Source organism: Chroicocephalus ridibundus, chromosome Z (genome assembly GCF_963924245.1).
Source record: "Chroicocephalus ridibundus chromosome Z, bChrRid1.1, whole genome shotgun sequence".
Lineage (NCBI taxonomy): Eukaryota > Metazoa > Chordata > Aves > Charadriiformes > Laridae > Chroicocephalus > Chroicocephalus ridibundus.
Genome location: NC_086316.1, coordinates 33,031,758 through 33,045,985, shown reverse-complemented (window position 1 = coordinate 33,045,985; position 14,228 = coordinate 33,031,758). Strand labels below are relative to the sequence as shown.

The window sequence follows — 14,228 nt, the reverse complement described above, 5'->3', positions numbered from 1 at the left end:
CTCAGGCCGTTCCTGTCAGGGCGCTGTGACGTGTCGACGCCGCGGCCCTGCCCGGGACAGGACGGGACGGGACGGGACGGGACGGGACGGGGCGGGCGCCGGCGGTACTAACCCAACCCGACCCGACCCGACCCGACCCAGCCGTTAGCCCCTTCGGCCGCGCCCCACCATGTTCAACGTGGAGAGCCTGGAGCGGGCCGAGCTCGGCGAGAGCCTCCTCACCTGGGTGAGTGCTGCGGCCGCCAGGCCCCCGCCCGCAGCTGGGCCACCTGGCAGGGACGCGGCGCCGTACGCGTCCCCCACTGCCGCGGCCCTGCTCCGGTGGGAGAGGGGGGCCTCGCCCTGCCTCCCCAGCCCCCACCCGAGCCGCGCCTTGGCCTTCGGGCCGGCTCCAGCCCGGCCGGGGTCGGCGGAGCCCTGGCCGACCTGCCCCGCCTTGTCTAGCCGCGGCGGGGCAGGCGGTCAGGGGACTGATCGGGGAGAGCCCTCCGCCGCCTTAGCTCTACCCCCACGGCTAGGGAACAAAGGAACCGGCGCCCCGCCGCGCCGCGACCGGCAGGGCGGGGAGGCCGGGGCCTGCGCCGGCGCTGCCAGAGGAAGCGCGCCCAGCTGCGCCCCCCACCCCGCGTCGTGCGCCCGGGCACAGCGGGCGAGGTGTTGCCCGTAGCTGTGATCCTTCCCCCGCGCCCTTCCTGGCGTGGCTCCGGTGTGTCAGGCTGCGCTCGTCGGGTGTTCTGACCAGAAACTTTCTTTTCGTCTGTTTCTTTATGTCTATTTTTAAGTGGTGCTTGAGCCTCGAGAGACAAAATTCACCTGTGATGTCGAGGATAATACAGTACCTAAGAACTACCTTTTCCTGTTTTAGTGTTCGGAGGTTGATCTGTAAACATCTTCAGGTTGTGCAGTCATTCACAGAACAGCCAGAATGTACTGGACATTGAACCTGGATTTGCAGCTACTCCGTAATTTGAGTGGTGACTGTAACATAGCTGTGAAATTTGTATTTTTTTAGCAGCTGATTTCTTCACAGCTGCTGTTAGGTGTTCGGAATCACTAGATTTTATGTTTGGGCCTCGATTTTTTTTTTTTCTCCCCCCTCCATTAGCAAAATTGCCAAGGAAATACCCACTATATGAAACTCGGGAACACAACTGATTGCTGAACGGAAACAGAGATTTTCTCTTTTAGATGTTTAATCTGTGCAAGGCTAGAGCTGGCTAAAGCCCTGGTGGTGATGAGTAAGTTTCTGGGGAATGACAGGTTAGGTTTCTCTGTGAAAGTCAAAGGGGATTAGGAAGGGAAATTCAGTGATTGTTAGAGGTGACCAGGAAAGTACAGAAGGCGGATATTTTGGGGAATAGTGTCCCCCAGTGCTTCATACAGGTCTGGAATATGCAACCTAGTTTCTCTTTACATCACATTCCTGACAATCTTTGCATCTTTGTTGTGGTTGGCCACTTGTCCTTCTTTTGGCTTCCTATTTTCAGGTGGTGGGAGTGAATGTCCTCGTACTGATAAAATTCATGGGGGAGTCAATGTGTATGAATCCTGGCAAAGAAAGGCTGAATGAGAGGCTCAGTCCTAGGAGAAGGAGGAGGGTTTACTGGGGGGGTGATGGAGGAAGATCTGTTGCTATATGCTGCTAGTTTCCATGTGTTTTAATTTTAGCTGTTCTAGATAGGCTGTTCTTGTGCTCCGTGGCAGTAAAGCAGTTGTGCCAATGAGAGAAGCATAAGCTTGAAAGGCTACCTAGCAAGCGGTCGCAGTCCCAATGTGTTCCTAACTCCCCAGATTTCCACATAACCAACAGACTAGCTCTTTCCTTTGCAGATGAGACTACTGTACTCGAAACTTGTAAGCTGCTGCAGAATGGAAGAGAATTTTCTCTTGTTTGGTATTAGTATGTTAGGAGTGATTTGAACTGTTGATCCTGCCCATTATCTAATTGCAGGTTGGACAAAATCATTAATGACTTGACAATATTTTGTTGAAGTACAGCATGTGTGCAGAAGTTTGCGTCAAGTCTGAGAAGACTTCAAAACTAAAAGTATTCCAGCATTCTGTTACTTAAATATTCTGTTCAGACTTGACTTTGAGGTGTTAAAATTTCCATAAAGTTGCTTTTAAAACTTCATAAGGTTAAGGTTTTGCTAGCTAGCAAGGGAAATCAAAAAATGCAGAGTCAGAAGGCAGTGGCTACTTCCCTGTTCCCCAAAAGAATGCTTTATACAGCCAAATAGAGTACAAACCAGTGGTTTGTATGTATTTGAAAGGATTGTTTTATCAACTTCCGCACATGTTCACATATGGTGGAAGTTCGAGTAGTCTTGATAGAAAAATAAAAGAAGAGTCACCGGTTCTTGTTTGTGGAGATGAAGAGGACAAGTGTATCTATATGAAGACTGTTCAGTGTTAGTGAAAATCTCCACTGATTTTCTCACATTAAACCAAAAAAAATTGGAAAGAATTAGTGATTCGTTTGTTTGTTTTTCCTTACTATGTTTGAGGTTGGTAGTTGAGATAATTGATTTGTTGAATGGCAGTCATTATTGTTACCCTTGAAAATGATCTGCGCTTTCCTAGAAGAGCTAAACCATTGGAAAAAAAATTACCTTGGCACAAAAAGCTGTCCTGGAAAAGTGGACATAAAAATGGAAAATTTAGAGAGAGAAAACACAGCAACAGGAAAAGTCTTGTGGCGTCAACCATTTGTAGGAATTATTACTCAGTCATATGATCATGTTTGAGCAGTAGTTAGTATTTATAATCTTCAGTCCTGAAACTGTACCTATCCAATGGAGTCTTGTCCTGTCTGTAGTAATGGTCCATGCAGATCCCTTTACATTTCTAACTTTTACACGCCCTCAGATATAGAGCTAATAAAGAAAACTAGCTGCATCTTTTTTAGTTAACAGAAATATTTGTAAGTCCTTCTTAAACAGCATTAGAATTAGTCAACACGTTTCGTAGATGACTATGTGAAGTTATGGGTTATTTTTACAATTTCAGTATTTTTGTGTGAATGTGGCTTTGAAGCAGACTCAGTAAAAAAAAAAAAATGAAGAAAGGTGTCTTCAGTTTATTCCAGAATACATGAAACTTGCAAAAGAGGCAATGAAGTTTTTTAGTCATGAGTGAAACTGGCTGTATAAACAAGATGCTTTTTTTGCCTGGCTTTCCCTCAAGTCCCATAATGATGTCTGCGAAACCGTTCATTTAGATGGGCGAATAGAGCTCTCTTAATTGCAGTTTATGCATACCTGGGATGGCCAGTCTTTTCCATTACGCCAGAGATGCTGCCGGTTCTTAAGAACTGGTTTAACCTCCCAGATTGCTTGCTTCACATTCATACAGAAGTACTTGAACTGGTTTGTCTGTGTTTTAAGTAGAATAGATAAGGCTTTGCACAAGTATGAGAACCTGTTCAACCTAAACCGAATGTTTGCTCGAATGGATGTAGGGTGAAATGAAACTGCTCCTCCCTCTGCCAACTCATGATTATAATGAATGAGAATATCCCTCAAGCCTTTTACTTTGCATGCCTGTGATTCCTATTCTGGTATCTTGAAGCTGGAACAAACTGCTTACCTGTGAATATGTTTTGTTTTATTCTTTAATATTTCACCAACACCCCCATTTTTGGTGTTATGCTTTAGCTTGGGGTGTAATTTTCAGGTTTTTTACCTCTTCGTCAGCATTGTCAAATGGGTTCCTGAACACTTTTTTTTCAGGATGTTAACAGGTGGGAGAGCTTTTGCTTCCTGTGATTTTAGCAAGCGACCATGATGTTATTTTGAGGCAGCCAAGGTAGCAGCAACTCAAGTGAAACTGAGAGGACTGGAGCCCAACTACTGATATCTCAAAGTTAATATTTATATGTTACCAGTGTTTGCAGCCTAATGTAATTGCAGGATTATTACTCTACCAAAAATCTCCCAGAAGCCTCTTCTGAGACTATTCTGGGCATTGTGGTATAGTTATCCAAGCTGCATTGCAGCCAACCAAAGCAGTTTAGAAAAATATGGCTATGAGGTAAACCTGCAATGATTCTAAAATTGTTTCAGCATATCTAAACCTGCAATAATACTAAAATTGTTTCAGCATATCTGATACAGATTCACGCCATCTTTTTTGTTTAAAACTTATGCCTCGTCCACATATGAGCACACAGATTTTTAATTTTTTTTTTTCACTTTGTGTGTGCTGTCAGGAGTGCTTTTAACTCAGATACATCACTGAGTCATTTCTTAAAACATGGAGAGCTGTCAAACGTGCATGTGGCAGTTACACTTTAATATGTCTGTATCTAAAATCAGTGTGGTATCTACAGGCTTTTGCTATGTAATCTGAGAAATTTTCTTTTTAACATAGAACTAAGATGTAATACTGAAAAGATTGCTTAGACATTGGCATGTAAACAGCAGCATTCCTCAAAGAGGTCACTGCTCTCTGTTTATAAGTAGCAGATTGCTGTGGAGATGTCATGAACTTTCTTTCCTTCATTATGATAAATATCTCTTATTTTGCAGTGTGCTGTCTCCACCAAGCTGCATCTTGCCTGCTTGCTTTATCTTCCAACCCTCAAGGCCAAATATAGTTTCTCTGAAAGGCATGTTATAACTTTTATGATAAGCGGGGATTTTGTAAACACTGTACAAGGCCCCAGTTTTGGCACCCTCCACTTCAAAAACAGTCTGACCGTTTATGTGGTATCAGTCCTTTGACCTTTCTCCTTTCTGGCTGAAAAATGTTCTCGGTACAGTCTATCTCCATCTTCTGTATGGTGGTTTGTCCGCGACTGGAAGGGTTTGCCTGTGTTAGTTTGAAACATAGAGATCACGTGAGCAAGAGCTGAAGCAAATTTTGATTCCTCAAGAGGGCTGCTTGTAAACACTTTGTAGGCACCCCTTTCAGAGAGGATAAAATCTGCTAGAATTTGCTAGGAAAGCTGTGTTTTTTCCTACTTCCTCTTCAGACTCTGCGGTTCTTGATCCTTGTGTATCTATAATTTTAAGCACTCTTTTGGTTTCTTGTTAGAGGCAGAGATTGTAGGAAACTTGCTAAGCCTGTTCAAACTCTTTCTTATTTCAATCCTTGATCGTTGACCACAAAGTTGGAGGGTTTCATTTTCTTCTGAAGATATCATCGCATCAGCATCTCTTACCTCTTGAAGAAGACATCAGATTTCAGAAGTGGTTGACTGCTGGTGATGACAGCAGGTCAAGAAGATAGTTTTGTTTGAATATGTTGCTGTGCAGACAGAGTGGGGGGGGGAAAAACACTAAGCTTGCCTGCAGTCGTGGAGCATGGGTTGAGGTATCTAGCAGATCACAGCCCCTGTATCTGCTGTCACAGGCTAGTAGGTTGAGCAACCTGTTTTATTTTTGATGACTTCTCACTAAGATGGTAAAAACTTGTTGCTCCACCCTTTTTAGGGGTAGTTGTCTAAGACAGTGATATTCTGATCATTTACCAAATTCTGCCTTTTTTCAATTTACTCCTTTCTGAAGAGCTGCTCTATAGCAGTGGTACATTTATAACAATCACTAGTTCTCTGAAGAAAAAACATTTAGATGTGATTGAGTGTGTGCTCAATTTTGGCTCCCAGTTCGGCCCCCTCATTTTTTGAGGGGGATTGTGAGATGGTGCTTCGAGAAGAGACAGATCTTACTGCTGAGAACTGTGAACCTTAAACAGTATAAGTGAAACAACTTTTCTGTTAGCTTGTTAATTTCAAGGTGGGAGGTGAGGAGAGAAACCTGTTTCTATCTTCTTTTTTAAGTACTTGAACAGTTATGTCAAAGAGATGAAGTCAGTTCAAAATTCACGATTTATCTTTGTCTTTCTTATTATGAGACCATTTTGAGCCTCTTGAACTGGAAGATGATATTCTGACATTCTATTCTTCCTGGACCATCAAGTGTCTTTGCTGCATTGTGTTTGACTTCTGTAGAGCAATTGCAGACTTTCAAGTTGTGGAGCCAGTGAAGGAGAAGAAGAGGGGCCCAAGACTTAATTGCACTTGCTGCTGTCTGCTTTCTTGGCTGAGCTGAGGGCTCTTGAGTACTGTGGTAGTTTAGAAAGACTTAACTAACTACAGTTTGCCTCCAGAGCCTAAGTCCAGGGTTGCTTAATCAATTTAATTTGCAAGTCCTTGTCATTAATTTAAAACAAAAAACAACAAGGTTATTGGCCACACACCAACTAACACTAGGACAAGGTTAAGGCAGGAATGCGTGGATGGAAGTGAGGGGAAGAAGGTAGTAGTGTCCTTCTTGTGGCTTTTGTTGCCAACAGCCTGACCGGTCCTGCCACATAGGAAAGGGATTAACTCCCTCTCCAACGTACTGGTAGTGGTTTCCTGCCCTGCAGAGTATGCATGTGCTGTTTTCCTGGCTGCCTTACTTTGCCATACGTGACTTAGTCATTCCTGTGAGTTACTTAGTACTTCTCATTTGGGACAATGGACGAGAGACAGCATGGAAACGAGGAGGAAGGTTTTGGTGGAGGGAAAAGCTGGCTAAGGTTAAAGGCAGGGGGAGTCCAGCCAGCACTCCACTCCTGCATGGGGCAGGCAAAAGCTTCTGAATGGGTACAAAGCTGGAGTTGTGTTTCAGTGGACTAGCTGAGGCCAAAAAGGGATGGCAGCTTTTCAAAGGGGGCACACAGGAAATGTTTTTGGAGTGGTGCATGTAGTGGAGCAAGTATTGCACAAAAAGATGCATTGTAAATGTGATGATAATGTGCTTTAGCCCTAGAATTCATAGGGCTCGTTCATGCCATTTAGCTGCCGTCTTCTTTGCAAGTGTACACTGCACTGGAAGTGTTGCTTTGTGTCCTCTGTGGAAGTCCTGTTCACTGTTTGCAGCTAAATCTCTCAGGGTAGCTAAGTTTAGGTACTTAAAGTAAACAAGTGGGTATTTACACTCCACGTGATGTATGTTTTGGGGGCATTAGATCTGGGAAATGACCATCCGTGCTTTGTTCGTTGCAGAGTTTCAGAGTATTAAATAGTTTATAGCCTTTCCTGCACTGCTGGATTACATAAGATAAACCTTTGAGTGAACTTGTTTGCTATGGCAGCAGGGTATCCTTAGTTTTACCTCAGGATTGGAATAAGTAGAAATAAGTTTGTGTTTAACTGCAACAGAGATGATGGTTGTTTTATCAATTCTACTGCCCCTTTGGTGGTTAGAAACAAAACCAAAACCAAACAGCAGGACTTGATCACTCTGACATGGTTTACCTGATTTTATTTTATGGACAGTGCCAAAAGATGTCAGCCTATTCCATGATGGCTCCTGCCTTTCTTAAGGAATCATGGAATTTGGTCAGCCTCTGAAAAATCTTGTTCTGCATACCTGCAGAGTCTCCACAAAGTTCAAGAAAACGTTTGCTGAAATCCTGGAAATGGAGAAGACTTGAACTGCAAGATGCGCTAAATTTAGTGGTGTGCTATATGTCTGTGTTACCAGTTCTGGAGTCTGCTAAGTCTGAAATTTCTTAGGCTGATGAAAACTTACTGCCAGCTCTCTCTGAATCCTATCCTTTAGCTGCCAAGTCTTTCATACTCTTGTGATCCTGTGAAAGACTGTGTTTCCACACTGGTGAGAAAGTTTGTGTAGATATTTCAGTAGAACTTAGTGCTTTTGGATTCATCTTCTGTGCCTTTGGGGGAGAGTTCTTTATTCTACCTGTCAATAGAGACAGTACTTTTCATCTAAATTATAGCTGCAAGAGGGTGGAGTTGTGGGCTTTAAATAGTTATTCTTCTTTTTCTGTATTTTGCAAGGGGAAGGCTGTCATCTATGTTCACCTTTTTTTTTGTTTCAGTAATATTAGAAATATATATAAATTTGGACTACTAATATGCAGAGTTCTTCTGGCTAACCACTAGCCAATAAGTTAATGGACTTTGTTTTGCCTTATGCTATCAAACAGAAGCTATGCCTTGCTGCCTGTCCTTTATCTTAGTATGGATCAATTTGGGCCCAGGTTTCTAGTAGCCTAGCAATCTTCATTCAGGAAAAAATGAACGCCCCCGTAGCTGGGGGGTCAGAACTAAATGATCTTTAATGTCCCTTCTAACTCTAACCATTCTATGATTCTATGGTTTATATGAAAATGTGTGGATTATACCATAAAAATATGTAATATCCAAATTTCTGGACTTAGTTTCACCTGTTGTTTGGACAACTATTTAACTTCTATTTCTTTTGAGAATATTGAAAGTATCACATTAAGTGTCTAATAAGCAATACTTTTTATGCAGTGCTGAAGGGCTGGGACAAAATATTTAAAGGCTTTGGGACAAAAAGTATGTGTTATATACCTGAATGAATTTGAATTTCTGTAGGTAAAAGAAATGTTACAGAAAAATTTTGTTACTCCTTTCAGTTTGATAGATATTCTCTACTAGATTTTTCTAATTTGCAGTTGAAAGTCAATTTCAAAGATTAAAGCGGCATACTACATAATCCAAAATGCAACATGGGAAGCTGGAAAGTTTCAAATACTTCCAAAAACCATCAGTAGTGGAATTGCAAGATTTAGCAGACATTTCAGGGATGTGCAAGCCAACATATATTAACCAACCTGAAAGATATAAATCACAAATCATATCACAGAATAAAGGTTCCCTCTTATTTTACCTGAAGTAGAACTTACTAACAGCTACCTGTGATAGGGAACAGACTGGCTTACACCTCATTGCTAGTCTTTCCCTTTAGGATCAACTGACTCAAAGACTCAACAATTTTACAATAGAAAACTAAAAGACAATTGAAAGAGCCACCTCAAAGTCAAAGAATAAAGTAGAGCTCATCCGGGCATATTATTAGAGTTAGCTTCTTTTTTTCTGCAGCTAGAAATGAGCTTGTTCTCTACAGAAATTTCCTAAAATAGCAGCAATTTATATTGCATACATATCCTATATGTATGATCCATATATGCTGTGCATGTATCTATATCTTTGTATACAAATGCATAAAAATTTTTATGTATATATACACAAACAAATGTGTGTAGGTTTGTATATAATACTTACACATACATACACATATAAACCAATACTTTACCCATTAGTAGTTATCCTAGATCATATGGGTATATATGTGTATATACGCATAAATATATATATGTGTACACACAGACATACATATAAAACCTGTACATCCTGTATGTTATAGAATATTACTGATAGAAGTAGGTAGGATTAGTAGGCTAAGATCTGAACATAAATTTGACTTGTTAATTGATGCTGATATAGGTAGATACTGTATTCTATAAGAATGTTAGTTGCTTAAATACTTATCAGAAAGAATAGCTGGTCTTGTAGCTTAATTTCTAGCAGATGTCAGTGAGCAGGGCAGTTTCAATTAAATTTTTCACATTTTGATGAGATAACCAGGTTTAAGAAATCGGGAAAGGAGGGCAAGAGATTGATATGGCTGAGTCAAGACCTGCTAGTCAGGGCAAGGAAGAGATGCACAGATAGTGGAAGCAAGGACAGGTAAGAGTATAGGGATGCTGCCCAGTTGCGTGGCGATGTGGACAGGAACACCAAGGCACAGCTGGAGCTGAAATTGGCAAGGGACGCAAAGAACAATAATAAGGGCTTCTACAGGTATGTCAGCCAGAAAAGAAGGTCAAAGAAAATGTACACGCACACACTCCGCCCTCCCCTCATAAGCTGATAACAACAGACAAGGAGAAAGCTGAGGTATTCAACAACTTTTTTGCCTCAGTCTTCACTGGCAGCCTCTCTCCCCGCACCTCTCGAGTGGATGGACTGCAAGGCAGGGACTGGTGTAGAAAAGTCCCTCCCACTGTAAGAGAAGATCAAGGTTCGTGACCATCTGAGGAATCTGAACATGCAGAAATATATGAGACCTGATGAGATGCATCCCAGAGTCCTGAGGGAATTGGCTGATGTAGTTGCCAAGCCACTCGCCATGATATTTGAAAAGTCATGGCAGTCAGGTGAGGGCTCTGGTGAGGGGAAAAAGGGAAACGTTGCAGCCGTTTTTAAAAAGGGTAGAAAGGAGGACCCTGTGAACTACCAACCTGTCAGCCTCACCTCTGTGCCTGCAAAGATCATGGAACAGAGCCTCCTAGAAGCAATGCAAAGGCACATGGAGGACAAGGAGGTGATTCAAAACAGCCCACATGGCTTCACCAGGGGCAAGTCCTGCCTGACCTACTAAGTGGCCTTCTGTGATGGAGTGACTACATCAGTGGGCAAGGGAAGAGCTTGCTATCTATCTGGACTTCTGTAGGGCCTTTGACACAGTCTCTGCCAACATCCTTCTCTGTAAACTGGAGAGGTATGGACTTGATGGGTGGACTGTTTGGTGGAGGAGGAAGTGGTTGGGTGGTCACATCTAGAGGGTAGTGGTCAACAGCTCAATGTCCAGATGGAGATCGGTGACAAGTGGTGTCCCTCAGGGTTCTGTACTGGGAACAGTACTGTTCAATAGCTTCATCAATGACATAGACAGTGGGATCGAGTGCATCCTCAACAACTTTGCAGACAACATCAAGCTGAGTGTTGCAGTTGACATGCCTGAGGGAGGGTATGCCATCCAGTGGGAACTGGACAGGCTCAAGAAGTGGGCCCATGTGAACTTCCATGAGGTTCAACAAGGCCAAGTGCAAGGTCTTGCACCTGGATCAAAGCAACCCTCGGTATCAATACAGCCTGGGGAATGAAGGGATTGAGAGCTGCCCTGCAGAAAGGACTGGTGGATGAACACCTGGACATGAGCTGACAGTGTGCGCTTGCAGCCCAGAAGGCCAACCATATCCTGGGCTGCATCAAAAGAAGTGTGGCCGGCAGGTTGAGGGAGGCGATTCTGTCCCTCTACTCTGCTCTGGTGAGACCCCACCTGGAGTACTGCATCCAGTTCTGGAGTCCTCAGTACAGCAAAGACATGGACCTGTTTGAGCGTGTCCAGAGGGGGCCACAGAGATGATCAGAGGGCTGGCGTACCTCTCCTATCAGGACAGCCAGAGAGAGTTGGGGTTATTCAGCCTGGAGAAGAGAAAGCTCCAGGGAGACCTTCTGTGGCCTTTCAATACCTGAAAGATGGGGACAGACTTTTTAGCAGGGCCTGTAGCAATAGGACAAGGGGAGGGGTGATGGTTTTAAACTAGAAGAGGGAAGATTCAGACTAGATAAAAGGAAGAAACTTTTTACACTGAGGCTGGTGAAACACTGGAACAGGTTGCCCAGAGAGGTGGTAGGTGTCCGATCACTGGAAACAACCAAGTTCAAGTTGGACGGGGCTCTGAGCAATCTGATCTAGTTGAAGATATCCCTGCTCATTGTAGGAGGCTTGGACTAGATGACCTTTGAAGGTCCTTTACAACCCAAGCTATTCTATGATTCCAAAAAGAATTTCACTCTCTTGTTCATTGAGCACTGTTCTGTGATTTCTGTTTAACACCTACTTTTAGAGAACAGTTCTGTTATCCTCCTTTGGTGAAAGCTCATGCATCCATTTCTATGGGTTGCATTATCACTTAGGCTTCTGTGTGTCGAAGAGTGCTGAAGACAGAAGATGCCCTACACTTCCTGTGTTTAATGTGACATCATTTTCATTATGTTGTCAGCTCTGGGTAGTAGAGGTGGAAATTTTTGCACTCTAATCAGCAGAGTTCGCCTCCTGTAAACTCTGCCATTTGCATTTTTTTCCACAAGAAGATGTTTCTAGTCTTAAAAGGCGCTTTTTTGGGTTTCTGAAGTTCACTGGTGCTTGGAGTGTGAATGTATGTATCCTATAAATGTGGGTGTATTGAGGTAATGTTTGGCAGTTTTGCACTTATTAATAGCTTGTATTTTGAGAAAAGAAGAGACAGCATCAATGGTAAATAGTACTTTTAAATAAAACATGATTAAGTAGATGAAAGCTTGGAAAGAACTGTTGATTTATGGTGGTGTGTTAGATTACATATCATATTTTAATTTTATCTTCATCACAAATGGTGTGTAGTATTCTTTTTCATCAACTGGCTCATCTGGCTTTCAACTCAAAACAGGAATACATTAATTTTCTCCCCAGGAGTTGGTAGATTGGCTTGTCTTCTCATGAATGTTTCTGAAATGGTTAAATGGAACACCATTCAGACTTGAGACTCTTGTTCATTGTATCTTAATAATGTGTCATACTTGAACAATTCAGTTAGCAGCAATTTACTGGCAATGCCAAGATAGTGCAGTAATAACTGCTTTATGCTGTCATGGCTCTCTCATCGCACAGTCCTTTAGTTAGTAAGCTTTAGTCACGGTAGCTCTTCTACTTTCTGCAATGTGAAATATTTAATCTTTGGAAAACTTAAATTTTGATTGAGATCTGTTATGGCTTTGACCTGTGCAGGTATTTGGTGTTGAACACAGTATATATAAAAGGAGAAGCAAATGAAAAAAATAACATTAAACTCCTTCTCCTTGAAAGAATTTCCACACTGGCCAGTAATGTTCACTGTTTGGCTAATTGAGTGCCTAACACTGTGACTGGATTGCAAAGTAACTCTAGAGATTTTAATAAGGAAAGTCTGACAACCTAAAAATCAGTGAAAATAACCAGAAATGCAAATCCTGGAATAAAACTGTTGCTTGTTGGAGAACCTGGATCTCGTTTGTTTCATACAGTCTGCTGCTGTCTTGGAAAGCATGAAAAAATAGCTTATCACATGACTATCCAACCAGAAAATTGCAGTCCTACAAAGGGGAGGAGAAAAATGGGTCAAGAAACCTTAAAGTTGTCCAGAAGCACAGGATCTGGTTATAGGATAGGAATCCAATTCTCATTTTGACAGGTCTGGCTCAATACAAGAATTTGGCATCTGAGGAAGAACACCTTTCTGTATCTCATAATTAGCTTACAGTCCTGAAGAAAGTTAATGGTCTGGTTTCCTCCAGGCATTGAAGCCAAGTGAAATTTGTTTTAGTGGGATTCTTGCAGATCTTGTAGGTAATATTGGTTGGATGCATGGAGACAAAAGTATCCATTCCTCCTTAATCTTCTCTGCCAGTTTGCTCTCTCGAGTGTTCTTGCTAATGTCTTGAGTAATGATTTGCATCCAGTCCAGTGAGGCTGGTTCCTTTCTTGTTCTTACTCCTAGCCACTTCTCCCTGTCTTAGCTGTGTGATCTCTTTCTTCTGTGACAATACAGTATTATTGTAGGCTCAACATGGCAGTTGTAAGCTTGCACAGTCAGTTCCAAAAATGTAGGGAAATAATGGGTAAATAATTCTAAAGGATCATTTATAGGTTGGGGAATATTTTGCTCTGATAAATAACTAATTGCAACTGGGTTTTACCTTTTGTTGTGTTGGCATATAAGGTAACCAGTCACACAGTATTTTGCGTGCTGAGAACCTCTAATAAAGATTTCAGGTATTATTACAAAAGAATACATAAAAGGTCTGTTCTGCAACTGCACCAGCATTAAAAGTCAAACTATATGTATAATCACTGTGCAAAGATCAGGTCTTTCGTTAATTCTTAGTGTTTAGAAGGAAAAGGTCCTGGAGGGCTTCTTTGTCTTTGGGGGTGAAAGAGATTGGTGGAATTTTTTCGTGTGTGGTTTTTTTTTTGTTTTGGTTGTGGTTTTCTCTTAATTTTTTTTTTCCTCCAGCTTCATTGCGTGCTAGATTCCTGCTCACAACTTTTGTCCTTGTCTTCAACTACTGTCTTTTGAGAACTGAGTGTTTGTCCAGTTCTCTGACTTTCATATTGAGTATTTTTCATGAAATACATTTCTGCCTCCTATGCCTAGTAGCTAACAAATCATTGCTAGTCATATATGTAATCTGAAACTGTAATTTGGATTTTCTAAGGTTCTGACTTCCTGCAGGAATTATTTAGTCCCCAGTGGTAAGCCTCCTTCGCATTGAAACAGTCACCTGCTACTCCTTATTTCAAGTTTGTGTAAAAATTGACAGCTTGTGTTCATGGACATACGAATCAGACATCTGGATTAATATTTAATAAAATGACATAAAAGAACCCATTTCTCTTGTTACATGAAAGGTGATGGAAGGTCTTAAAGTCTACTAGGGCTAGTGATTGAGCCAAGTGGTTGGTGTGTTTTTTCCTTTTTTTTTTCTCCAGACTTTTGCCTGGTAGAATCATAGAATAGTTTGGGTTGGAAGGGACCTTTAAGTGTCATCTAGTCCAAGCCCCTACAATGAGCAGGGATATCTTCAACTAGATCAGGTTGCT

General features: G+C 42.1%; 1 protein-coding gene across 3 annotated transcripts in view; it reads left to right on the top strand.

The window, feature by feature from the left end:
* Window positions 1-2: 2 nt before the first annotated feature.
* The window catches only part of HOOK3 (hook microtubule tethering protein 3), a 97,189-nt gene continuing 82,963 nt past the window's right edge, over window positions 3-14,228 (top strand). For all 3 annotated transcript variants that reach the window (XM_063320326.1, XM_063320325.1, XM_063320327.1), the window contains exon 1: window positions 3-226. In XM_063320326.1, the coding sequence (XP_063176396.1) occupies window positions 170-226 (57 nt within the window). In that variant the 5' untranslated portion in view covers window positions 3-169. The remainder of the gene's footprint in view (window positions 227-14,228) is intronic.